Source organism: Bufo bufo, chromosome 4 (genome assembly GCF_905171765.1).
Source record: "Bufo bufo chromosome 4, aBufBuf1.1, whole genome shotgun sequence".
NCBI classification, from domain to species: Eukaryota; Metazoa; Chordata; class Amphibia; order Anura; family Bufonidae; genus Bufo; species Bufo bufo.
The window spans coordinates 148,730,458-148,743,809 of NC_053392.1; the positions used below are offsets into that span (position 1 = coordinate 148,730,458).

The following is a 13,352-nucleotide window of genomic DNA, read 5'->3' on the forward strand; positions in this document are numbered from 1 at the left end:
GCACCATCTGGCTTCGTTCTTGGGCGGCGGATTCCGCCTCCAAAAAGGCTCTAATCTCCCTTCCCTTCCTAGGTGGGAAGCTTTTTGGGAAGCGTCTGGAGGAGCTCATCTCTGAGGCGACTGGCGGTAAGAGTTCTCTTCTCCCCCAGAACCAGCCTCGCGCCGTCGCTTTCCTGGGTCGTCCTCCCGGGCGCAGACTTTTCGTTCCTTTCGGGCCCCCTCCGCCCGACCGGACAAGAAGTCCACCAGGCCTTCCTTTAAGGCCAAGCCCTCCTGGCATGCCAAGCCCAAACCTGCTCGCCCCCAGTCCACTAAGCCACCTTCCGCATGACTCGGCTCTGGTCAAGGTGAGGGCGCGCTTGCTCGCCTTTTAGGATATCTGGCAAGCAAGTATGGAGGACACTTGGGTTCTGGAGGTAGTATCCTCCGGATACAAGATCGAATTTTCCGATCTTGCGTCGGGGGCGGTTCTTCCTGACGTCGCGCCCCAAGTCCCCCGCCAGGGCAGATGAGTTTTTTCGGGCCATTCGTTCCCTTCACTCTCTCTGGGTCATCGTTCCGGTTCCGGAATCAGAATGCTTTCAAGGGTTCTACTCGAACCTGTTTACGGTTCCCAAGAAGGACGGTTCGCTCCGCCCAATCCTGGACCTGAAGGAGCTCAATCACTTAGTCCGTGTCCGTCATTTTCGCATGGAGTCCCTCCGGTCGGTGATCGCCTCCTTGGAGGCGGACGAGTTCCTGTCGTCCATAGACATTCAGGACACTTATCTCCACGTCCCCATTGCCCTCTCCCATCAAAGGTTCCTTCGCTTCCCGGTGGGTTCTCTTCATTTTCAGTTCGTCGCCCTACCCTTCGGCCTGGCCTCTGCCCCGAGGGTTTTCACAAAGGTGCTAGCGCCTCTCGTGGCACTTCTCTGTGCCAGGGGGGTCGCATTAGTTCCTTACCTGGACGACCTTCTGATCCGAGCTCAGTCCTTGGAGGACAACCTGTCCAGCCTACGCATCACCCTCTCGGCTATTGCCCAATTCGGGTGGCTCATCAACCACTCCAAGTCCTCTCTCGTCCCATGTCGGAGGATGCCCTTTCTGGGCATGATTTTCGATACTCTCCTCGGGCGGGTGTTCCTTCCCCCAGAGAAGATTGCCTCTCTTCAGGCGGGGGTGGCTCGTCTCTGCGACCTATCTCCCTTGACCATCAGGATGTGTATGCACGTCCTGGGCAGGATGGTGGCCTCCTTCAAGGCCATTCCCTATTCCCAATTCCACTCCCGGGACCTTCAGTTGTTCATCCTATCTAGGTGGGACAAGTCCCCGGCAGGCCTCAATCGCCGGACCCGCCTCCCTCCCGAGCTTTGCCAGGATCTCTCCTGGTGGCTGAATCCTCGGACGGTGTCCCTGGGCCGGTCTTTCCTTCCCCCGCGTTGGCGGTTGATCACCACAGATGCCAACCTCTCGGGTTGGGGGGCGGTCTTCGAGTCCCTCACTGTCCAGGGTCTCTGGTCTGTTCAGGAGTCTTCCCTGCAGATCAATGTCCTCGAATTCAGGGTGATTTTTCTGGCACTGTCTCACTGGACTCCCCGTCTCCGGGGTCTCCCGATCCGGATTCAGACGGACAATTCCACCACGGTGGCCTATCTGAACCACCAAGGGGGCTCCAGGTGTGTGATGGCCCTACAGGAAGCCTCCCGTATCCTGCGGTGGGCGGAGAAGCACGTCCCCGTCCTCTCCGCCGTGCACATTCCATTCCAGGGGTCGACAATTGGGTGGCAGACTTCCTCAGTCAACAGCTGGTCGACCCGGGCGAATGGTCTCTCCACCAGGAAGTGTTCCTCCAACTTTTTCACCGTTGGGGAACTCCGGACGTGGATCTCTTCGTGTCGCGCCTCAACCGCAGGCTCCCGTGCTATGTTGCGCGGTCCAGGGACACTCAGGCTCTCGCGGTCGACGCCCTGGTTCTGCCTTGGTCTCAGTTCGACCTTCTGTATCTTTTTCCCCCCATTCCTCTCCTTCCCTGAGTGCTCAAGAGTGCTCAAGCGTCTCAAGGCAGCCAGAGTCCCGGCGATCCTGGTGGCTCCGGATTGGCCCCGCAGGGCGTGGTACGCGGATCTGGTGTTTCTGCTCGCCGACGTCCCGTGGCGGCTTCCTCCGCGCCACGATCTCCTTTCCCAGGGCCCTCTGTTCCACCCGAATTTACCTCAGCTTCGTTTGACGGCGTGGCTGTTGAGACCGCGATCCTGAAGTCCCGTGGTATCTCGGACTCGGTCATCCGGACGATGCTTCATCGTGGTATCTCGGACTTCGGTCATCCGGACGAACGCCCTCTCCGTTTCTCTGTCCCTAACATTCTGGCTTTCCTTCAGGCCGGGTTTGATAAAGGTCTTCGCCTGGCTTCTCTCCGGGGGCAGATTTCGGCCCTCTCGGTCCTTTTCCAGCGTCCTGTGGCCTCGCGGGCCCAGGTTAGGACTTGCTCGCCGAGCCCCTCCCTTTCGCTTTCCGGTGGAGCCGTGGGACCTGAATCTCGTCCTGGACGCCCTTTAGTCATCACCCTTCGAGCCCTTGGCAGAGATCTCTTTCGTTTGCCTTGTTTAGGGTGGCCTTCCTCGTGGCTGTCACCTCCATCCGCCGGGTTTCCGAACTTGCGGAGCTTTCTTGCTGTTCGCCTTTCCTGGTGTTTCATCAGGACAAGGTGATATTGCGTCCTGTTCCCTCCTTTCTCCCGAAGGTGGTTTCCTCGTTTCATATTAATGAGGAGATTGTCCTTCCTTCCTTCTGCCCCAAACCTTCTCACTCTCGGGAGAAATCCCTCCATTGCCTGGATGTGGTTCGGGCTCTTCGCCTCACGGAACCCTTCCGTCGTTCGGACTCTCTTTTTGTGGTCCCGGCGGGCCCTCGTAAAGGTTTGCCTGCCTCCAAGGCCACCATTTCTCGCTGGGTTCGGTCTGCCGTCAAGGAGGCCTAGGTTGACCGCACATTCCAGGTTGACTGCACCTTCGACTAGGGCGGTTGGGGCTTCTTGGGCGGTGCGTCATCAGGCCTCAGCTTCCCAGGTCTGCCGGGCCGCCACCTGGGCATCGGTTCACACTTTTTCTAAGTTCTACCATATTCATTCCTTGGCCTCTGCTGACGCCAGTCTGGGACGCAAGGTTCTGCAGGCATCTGTGCTTTAGATTGTTTGCATGACGCCTTTTTTCTTCCCTCCCCGGGGACTGCTTTGTGACGTCCCATGGTGCTGTGTCCCCCAATGCCATGCACGAGAAAATTTTATTTTTTTGTACTCGCTGTAAAATCCTTTTCTCGTAGTAGGCATTGGGGGACACAGATCCCTCCCTTCTTGAGTTTCTCTCAGCTCTGGCAGAGGGATATAGCCCATCTGGGTGGAGCCAACACTTTTTTTTGTTTCTAGTGTCAGCTGGGCATATACCATGGTGCTGTGTCCCCTGATGCTTTGTTTGTTTAAACTGAGGATCTATCCTCTGGATAAATCAGCTGCATCTGACCGGCAGGGGTCTGACACTCGGGACCCCCGCCGATCAGTTGTTTGAGAAGGCAGCGACGCTCCTGGAGCGCCTCTGCCTTCTCAAACACGTGATGGGCGGGGGTCCTGGGTGTCAGACCCCCGCCCATTAGATGCTGATGATCTATCCAGAGGATAGAGACTCAGTTTAAACAAACTGCAGAACCCCTTTAAATATATATCAAAAATATGATGTGAACCTGGCCTGACAGGGAAGAAGCTGAACAGACCCGCTTACTATGATGAGTCCGTTCAGTTTCCATTCACGAGCCCGTCTTTTAACCAGACCAAAAAAGTGCTGCATACAAGGCTTTTTTGTCCAGTCTTTAGACAGAATCTACAACAGAGGCTCCAAACGCAGCCTCGAACGCTGATGTTAGCAAGTGTAGGCAGATATATTATGTATTTGAATTAAGCCGAATGCACACGGCCGTGAACGGTCTGTGGTAACCTGGCCTGGATTCCTGCTGAGAGCAGAAGCGCACGGCGTATACGAGTGTATTACTGTAGTGCAGCGGCGGCATGAAGCGCACGGCGTCATAGCAACCAATGACGCCGTGCGCTCCTGCTCTCAGCAGGAATCCAGGCCGGGTTACCACGGACCCCTCACGGCCGTGTGCATTCGGCTTTACTGACAGTGCCCCACAGCAAATTTTTTGTACGGGGCCCCCACACACACTTACACACTTCTTTACAAACCCCCTCCTCCTGTGCAAACCCCTCGCAAATGGCTATTTTGTGACTTTTTATTTACTGTATTTATTTGCCTGTCATTTTTAGCACGACTTTATTTTTAACATTTACAGTTGCTGACTGAGTTTATATTCAACTCAACCCCTTTAAAATCTGCGCTGCAATTGTAATAGACATGTCTGATTTACCTCTACATATCCACAAGTATTTTAGCCCCTGTACCTTTCATACTACAGCCATGGATGCAGTCATACACGCACTCTCCCCATACATGGATGCACTCTCCCCATACATGGATGCACTCTCCCCATACATGGATGCAGTCATACACGCAATCTCCACATGCATGGACGCAGTCATACATGCACTCTCCGCACGCATGGATGCACTTATACATGCACTCTCCAATTAAATGGACACTCGTACACACACTCTCCACATACATGGACGCACTCATACACGCACTCTTCCCATACATGGATGCACTCTTCCCATACATGGATGCACTCTTCCCATACATGGATGCACTCTTCCCATACATGGATGCACTCTTCCCATACATGGATGCACTCTTCCCATACATGGATGAACTCTTCCCATACATGGATGCACTCTTCCCATACATGGATGCACTCTTCCCATACATGGATGCACTCTTCCCATACATGGATGCACTCTTCCCATACATGGATGCACTCTTCCCATACATGGATGCACTCTTCCCATACATGGATGCACTCTTCCCATACATGGATGCACTCTTCCCATACATGGATGCACTCTCCCCATACATGGATGCACTCATACACGCAATCTCCACATGCATGGACGCAGTCTCCCCATACATGGATGCACTCATACACGCAATCTCCACATGCATGGACGCAGTCATACACGCACTCTCCACACGCATGGATGCACTTATACATGCACTCTCCAATTAAATGGATACTCGTACACACACTCTCCACATACATGGACGCACTCATACACGCACTTTTCACATACATGGATGCATTCATACACGCACTCTTCACATACATGAACACGCACATATACAATACACACATATAGACACCCAGCTTTCCTGCTGTGCCTCTCCCCCATACTCTAATACCTCTGCACTTGTGCCATGCAGGATAGCAGGGAAGCTGGATGACATCTCATGATGTAATGTCACCCAGCTTTCCTACTGTACTGCAGGTCACATGTGCAGAGACATGAGGACAGTCTTGGAAATATAACCGCAGTACCCCTGCCACTCGCATCACTGGCACAGTTGTGGCAATCCAACTGATGTTCAGCATGCTGGGCATGGAAGGTTCAGGCAGCAGGAATCGCGGGTAGCAAAGGGGGAGGGGCTAGTATAGCCCCGCCCACATTGAACCGTGCTGATGCTGGTCACTGTCCATCATCAGAACTGAGGAGGGGAGAGGCGGAGCAATGTCACTGATGTCAGGTCAGTGACAGAGGTGCAAGTGCAGGACTGTGGACCTGGTGCAGGAGAAGTCAGCCTCTCTGACAGGGGCCCGGGGTGACGAAGTACAGTGACTGCTCCCGGGCCCCTTCTGAGCTCTGCCCCGAAGCAGCTGCTTTCCCTGATAGCTACGTTACTGGGCGTGGATTTACTTGTTTGTGGTCGTGGGGGGTGGCTTTGGAGTTCGATCGCCAGTGGGTCAAGGCGCTGTTTACACAGGGCTGCCAGCACTGGTAAGGATTGTGCATGCGTGATCCCTCGCAGGAGCCGGCCGGCAGCCAGATCAGAGAGAGAGGGACGGGCACACAGGCTCTGACGTTTTGTGTACAGAGCCGTGCCACTACCTAAGGCAGGGATAAAGCCTGTACACAAAACGTCACCACAGGGAGCCTGGTGGATGACATCACGGGTCACTTGACCCGCATCAGCGCCACAGAAACAAGATATTTTTGATAAAAAAAGACTACATTACAAAAGTATTATTAGATAGGTTATAAGGCACATGGGCATATATTTATATAATTCGGACAACGCCTTTAAAAAAAAAATCGCAGAAAACCTCTTTAACTGCATTTTTATTTAGTTTGCTGTAGAGCCATTTGCAGGAAGTAACATTTACTGTTTTTGTTATTTAGCTTCTCCGGCTTGCAGTCTTGATGATGATCAGTTTGCTATGGCTCTATCTGGTGCATCCTCCGGAGGGAAGAAAAAATCTAAGGGGAAAATCATAGGTTTGTATTGTAAGAGGCAGCACGTCATGTGAAGATCAGTCTCCTATGATATGATGAATGATTCTAAAAAAGAAGTCTGGGTGGACATTATAGTGGCCTTGTGTAATTTTTTTTTTTGTTGGCTTGAAAAAGATATTAGCTGAAAGTGTATGTGAATTATGAAATATAGCATACACAGAGCATGCATATCGGCCGCTTCATTCTAATGGGGGAACATGGGCCCCCATTCTAGTGATCAGTGTGGGGCCCCAGTGGTCATAGCCCCTCCGATCAGACACATGCTGTGGCTAGGGAATAAGTTGTAAAGGACAATCCATTTAATGGAAAGAAGCATTACTGAAATGTCTACAGAAGTTTAGACCCGATGTTTGTTTTAAAGGGGTTATCCAGGAAATAATAATGATGAGCTATCACATCAGCGGTGGTTCGAGTCCTGGCACCCCTGCTGATCAGCTTTTCCACGGAGCCACTGCACTCTAGTGAGTGTGACCAGCTCCTTACAGCTCACCAATCACAGCCCTGTACATAGTATAGTGGCTGTGCTTTTAATTGGGGGCTGATCTGCAACTTGGCCATGTGACCAAGGTACGGTGAAATCCAGGTCTAGGAAGAGACTGTGGCGCTCGTGGAGCACCTGGCCTTTCCTGACAGCTGATCGGCAGGTGACCCCTTTTGATTTGATATTGATGACCTATCCTAAGCATAGAAGTAGTAGACCAGTGTGGCACACTTGGTGATGAAGCATGGAGTCGGGATCCCACCCCGTGTATATGATAAAATAAACTCCAGTGAGATTTGCTTAGGTGTTGTTGGTATTTATTGTAATGCGGCAAAGTAACACTTTGTGTGACGTTTCGGCACAATTGCCTTTTTCAAACTGTGTAAGTACAGAAAAATTACAATCAGTGATTACAACAAAATGACATGATTACAGATCGTGAATGTACATACATATGTTTGTGGACCTCTGTATCAGTCTTTCATTTCCGGTTGTATTATATGATTCAAAGTGCTATATCTGTGGTATATGACATGTTGTTTTCCTTAACTATGCTCCTCAAGAAGTTGTTCTTCAGCCTACATCTGGACCTCTTAACAAGACCCTGAGACTTCCCCCCTTTTTTTGATACTCACCTCGTTTATATTCATTTATATATAAATATATATGTATGTACATTCACGATCTGTAATCAGGTCATTTTGTTGTAATCAAAATAAAACTTACCAGGAAAGGTTAAAGGACCTTAACATGTATAGCTTGGAAGAAAGAAGAGACAGAGGGGATATGATAGAAACTTTTAAATACATAAAGGGAATCAACTCGGTAAAGGAGGAGAGAATATTTAAAAGAAGAAAAACTACCACAAGAGGACACAGTTTTAAATTAGAGGGGCAAAGGTTTAAAAGTAATATCAGGAAGTATTACTTTACTGAGAGAGTAGTGGATGCATGGAATAGCCTTCCTGCAGAAGTGGTAGCTGCAAATACAGTGAAGGAGTTTAAGCATGTATGGGATAGGCATAAGGCTATCCTTCATATAAGATAGGGCCAGGGACTATTAATAGGATTCAGATATATTGGGCAGACTAGATGGGCCAAATGGTTCTTATCTGCCGGCACATTCTATGTTTCTATGTAATCACTGATTGTAATTTTTCTGTATTTTTCTGTACTTACACAGTTTGAAAAAGGCAATTGTGCCGAAACGTCACACAAAGTGTTACTTTGCCGCATTACAATAAATACCAACAACACCTAAGCAAATCTCGCTGGAGTTTATTTTATCATCTCATCCTATCCTAAGCAAAGGTCATCAATATAATTTTAGTGGATAACCCTTTTCAAGAAAAAAAAATTGTGTGCCTTTCTTGGTGTAAAGGGGCTCACTGGTGAATATGTTGAATATGACCAAGGGCAGCATCTGCATAACGTTTGTATGTTCTACCTTTGTTTGCACGGTTTTCCTCTTGGTGTCACCTTTTCTCCCACGTTTCAAAAATAGGGTTAGAATTTAGATTGTGAGCTGTAATGACCAGTACCAGTGTGACCGCAGAATTTGTTGGCATTATACAGGGCTGTCCATGAAAAATATCTCCACCTCCAATATCTCCGAATCGAACTGCCTAATAGTCAATCTGTTTTAGTTGTCCATAGCAACCAATCAGAGCTCGGCTTTCATTTTTTCGGAGCCCTGTAGGAAATGAAAGCTGAGCTCTGATTGGTAGCTATGGACAACTAAGACAGATTTACTATTAGGCAGTTTGATTTAGATTTTGGTGGCGGTCTACTTTTTCGTGGGCCACCCTGTATAAATAAAATAAGTGGGTTGTAGGTCTGTGATATCATTTAATTTGAAACAGGTTTATGTATATAAATCATCTAATGGTGCATGTACATATGTATGATCACTACAGAGATGGCTTGTTATGTAAGGCCACTTTCACACTAGCATTTTTGGTGGATCTGGCCGGGTTCAGCAAAAACGCTTCCGTTGCTGATAATTCAACCATCTGCATCAGTTATGAACGGATCCGGTCGTATTATCTTTCACATAGCCAAGACAGATCCGTCATGAGCTCCATTGAAAGTCAATGGGGGACGGATCCTTTTTCTATTGTGTCAGAGAAAACTGATCCATCTAAAAACCACAGCATGCTGCCGTTTGCTCTCCGGTATGGGAGCGAAACCAAACGGAATGCATTTTGGTGCATTCCGTTCTGTTCAGTTCCGTGTTGTCCCCATTGAAATGAATAGGGACAAAACTGAAGCGTTTCTTTTCCGGTATTGAGCCCCTAAGACGGATCTCAATACTGGAAAATAGAAACGCTAGTGTGAAATGGGGTTGGGCGATATACCGGTATACCGGTATCACGATATACAGCGGTATTAAAAAAACAGCGATATCGCTGTTTCCTAATTACCGCGGTATTTTGTGACGTCATAGAAGCGGTCATGTGCGCTGACCGCTTCTAAATCTGCGTCCGCCCCAACATGAACAGATACTGGACATTTGCAGAGTACTTGTACTCGTGCAAATGTCCCCGGTACCTGCTGGCCGCTTGCGGTGGCGCTCTTAGCAGTTCGGCGTGGGGGAAGGTATTCTGTGACTCTCATTCCCGGCACCCGATCTCTGAGAGGACGCTGTGATCCGCGCAATTAACCCTTCAGGTGTGGCACCTGAGGGGTTAATTGCGCAGATCACAGCGTCCTGTCAGAGGTCGGGTGCCGGGAATGTTCTTCAGTCTCTGCATTGGTGGCAGTGGGCAGTGCGCCCCCCCTCCCTCCCCCCCAGTATTAATCATTAGCAATGCACCGCACAGACAGAAGAAGGAGCGCCCGGCGGCCACAGCGCACGTGAGTATAATGCTGCTCACTAACATACCATGGCAGCCAGGACTTCAGTAGCGTCTTGGCTGCCATGGTAACCGATCAGAGCCCCAGCGTTACACTGCTAGGACTCCGATCGGAACTGCCGACTGCCACCAATGATGGGAGGGTGAGGGGGACCCTGTGGCCACTGCCCACCAATGATTAAAACTGGGGAGGGAGGGGGGGCGCACTGCCCACTGCCACCAATGATGGGCGGGACCAATGATTAATACTGGGGGGGGGTTGAGTTACCAGAGGGGGCTGATAAGAGGGAGAGGCTGGGGGGCACATGAGAGGCTGATCAGAGGCTGGGGGGGCTGCCCCCATACAGTATAACGTCTCCTTGTGGCTGCCCCCATACAGTATAACGTCTCCTTGTGGCTGCCCCCATACAGTATAACGTCTCCTTGTGGCTGCCCCCATACAGTGGAACGTCTCCTTGTGGCTGCCCCCATACAGTGGAACGTCTCCTTGTGGCTGCCCCCATACAGTGGAACGTCTCCTTGTGGCTGCCCCCATCGTTATCGTGGGAATATTTTTGATATCGTCCAACCCTAGTGTGAAAGTATCCCAAGGCAAATATATAATCTGCTAATAGTCTACAATCCTTCCTACTCCATTTTTATTCTGTAGGAATAGGAGTCCTTCAGTGGTTTGAGGTTCACATATGTAGTATGTGGTGCTGGTGTGAGCTTAGCTACCTGTAGTGTTATACCACGTGCACTCACCCACGTATCATAGACCCATCGACACTCCGAATTAAATGCATGCCACAATTATTTTCTTAAGCAATCAAACAGAAAAACATCTGTGTGCCCCTCTGTAAAATCAGAGATGCAGAAAGATTTCAGCATACGCCCGTAGATTTATATTGCCTTGCAGACATATTTACTACCCCCCCCCCCCCTTTCTTTGGCGTTTTCTCTATTTTGTTGCATTGCAAATTGGAATTCTACTGTTTGGGAGTTTGCACCATGAGATTTACACAAGATGCCTACCACTTTAAAGATGCAAAACATGTTTTACTGTGATACTAACAATAATTAAGACAGAAATGTAAACTGGTATTCCTGCTGTTTATGCAGTAGTACGAACAGTACCACGGCTCGCGGGCAGTAGCATTGAGTAAAGAATAATGCCCCTGCCTGATCAGCTACAATGTAGACTTCATGTTGACATTGCAAATAGCAACACAAACCCCAAGGGGCACTTCTCAGGACATTATGTAACAAACTTTTCTTGTTAAAATATGTTACAAACGTTAGTATTTTACATTGCTCCTGCAGATAAAATGTGTGATCTTGGGGCTGTTTTATAGAATTTCTACATTTTCTATGTATTTAACATGGTGTCTGCAGTATAATTTTTCTTTTTTCCCCCCAGATAAAACGACAGTGCAGAGTCATTCCAAATGTGATCGTAAACTTCCTAGACCAACACTGATCATTTGTCCCCTCTCGGTGATGAGTAACTGGATTGTATGTATATTCTAATTATTTGGCTGGTTTTGAACTACAGATGTATGAAATCTGCACACGCTGGGCCTGATGTGGTCTGCAGTGTGCTCCTAATTAAAGCCAGTGAGTACTTTATGGATTAGCTGGCATCTGCCAGAAGCCATGATGTGAGGGTGAACAGAACCTAAATATATTACTATGAGGGAATGCTTGGGTGTATAGGGAGAGGAATTACCAGTAGAAAGAGGGAGGTGCTCATGCCGCTCTACAGAGCACTAGTGAGACCTCATTTGGAGTATTGTGCTCAGTACTGGAGACCATATCTCCAGAAGGATATTGATACTTTGGAGAGAGTTCAGAGAAGAGCTACTAAACTGGTACATGGATTGCAGGATAAAACTTATCAGGAAAGATTAAAGGACCTTAACATGTACAGCTTGGAAGAAAGACGAGACAGAGGGGATATGATAGAAACTTTTAAATACATAAAGGGAATCAACAAGGTAAAAGAGGAGAGAATATTTAAAAGAAGAAAAACTGCTACAAGAGGACATAGTTTTAAATTAGAGGGGCAAAGGTTTAAAAGTAATATCAGGAAGTATTACTTTACTGAGAGAGTAGTGGATGCATGGAATAGCCTTCCTGCAGAAGTGGTAGCTGCTAATACAGTGGAGGAGTTTAAGCATGCATGGGATAGGCATAAGGCCATCCTTCATATAAGATAGGGCCAGGGGCTACTCATAGTATTCAGTATATTGGGCAGACTAGATGGGCCAAGTGGTTCTTATCTGCCGACACATTCTATGTTTCTATGAGGGGTTTCTCCTGAAAAGCCATTTAACATACAAATTTGGCCCCACTTATGCTGTCACCTTTAACTGAAATAGATGGGCGTTCACGTCATTTCTATTCATGCAGCCACATATACCGTACATGGCCACCTTTCCAGGTATGGTTAACAGCAGGACAATCATGTTGTAAGTCTTTGGCATCAACCATTAATCACATCATTATTTTTAATAAAGCGTTCTTTAGTAACCTGTCAGATATCACACAAGCTAATGATTGACTGAATAAATCTTGCTTTTAGGACCAGTTTGAGCAGCACGTCCAAGCTGAAGTGGATTTAAAGATCTATGTATATTATGGACCTGAGCGGAGCAAAGATCCTAATACCCTTTCTCAGCAGGATGTTGTGTTGACCTCCTATAGTACTGTGACCCATGATTATGGGGTAGGTACAGCTTATACAGGTAACTAGTAAAATGTGTACATTGTCATCCATGTCTTTCATACAAGTTTTTACAGCCACTGTTTTTCGGCCCCCGTGGGATCAGCTGTATTTGTTCCCGGAGCGCTGCACTGCGCTGGATTACATCTCCTGCTCCTGTACGCTAGCAGGAGCAGGTTGGTCCCTCGCTGTCGGTGATAGCTGGGAAACCGAGAAGACAGAAGTTTATCAGCGCTTCTGCCTTCTCCTCAGATGCAGCAAACAGAGGAAGTAGACCCTGATCAAGCCCCCACAGGAGGATGGTTCCCCTGTAACTGGGGCTCCTGTGGATGCCGCAGTTACAGTGGAAATAGTGCAAAATACAAAAAAAAAAAAAAAAGTCTGTGTCAACCAAAGGTCTTTCAGTGACCTTTTGGGGGACAAATATGCTGCAAAATATATATAAAAAATAAAATAAAAAATGTAATAAAAAGGAAAAATTGTAAAATAACAGTGTCAGTGTCCCCAATGGTCTTTTTATGACCTCTTGGGAGACATATTATGTGGTGTGTGTGTGTATGTATATTCACTCTGGTAGACAGGATTAGCAGACGCAGTATAGAGGCAACGACAAGTTCTTTTGGATCAAAGCGGTTCAGTGACAAAACAAGCAGTCATAATAAAAAAAAAAAAGTCACCTTGTGGTGTTGGTGTTAATTCACACCATGCAGCAATTCTGCCTTAGTCCTTGACCATAGCAGCACCAACCTGTTTCCACACCAATCAGGTAGCAAGCCTTCATCCAGACACAAGGCTCTCAGATCCCAACACAGAGACCTCGCTTCTGAGCCCAGCTGCCTATTTAAGGACAGCCAGGTGCTGCCAAAACCCGGAGGCACTT

General features: G+C 48.4%; 1 protein-coding gene across 1 annotated transcript in view; it reads left to right on the forward strand.

The window, feature by feature from the left end:
- The window catches only part of HLTF (helicase like transcription factor), a 133,701-nt gene that overhangs the window by 50,997 nt on the left and 69,352 nt on the right, over positions 1-13,352 (forward strand). Inside the window, exons 12-14 of the mRNA XM_040428034.1 lie at positions 6,320-6,415; positions 11,168-11,262; positions 12,332-12,475. Coding sequence (XP_040283968.1) covers positions 6,320-6,415; positions 11,168-11,262; positions 12,332-12,475 — 335 coding nt within the window. The remainder of the gene's footprint in view (positions 1-6,319; positions 6,416-11,167; positions 11,263-12,331; positions 12,476-13,352) is intronic.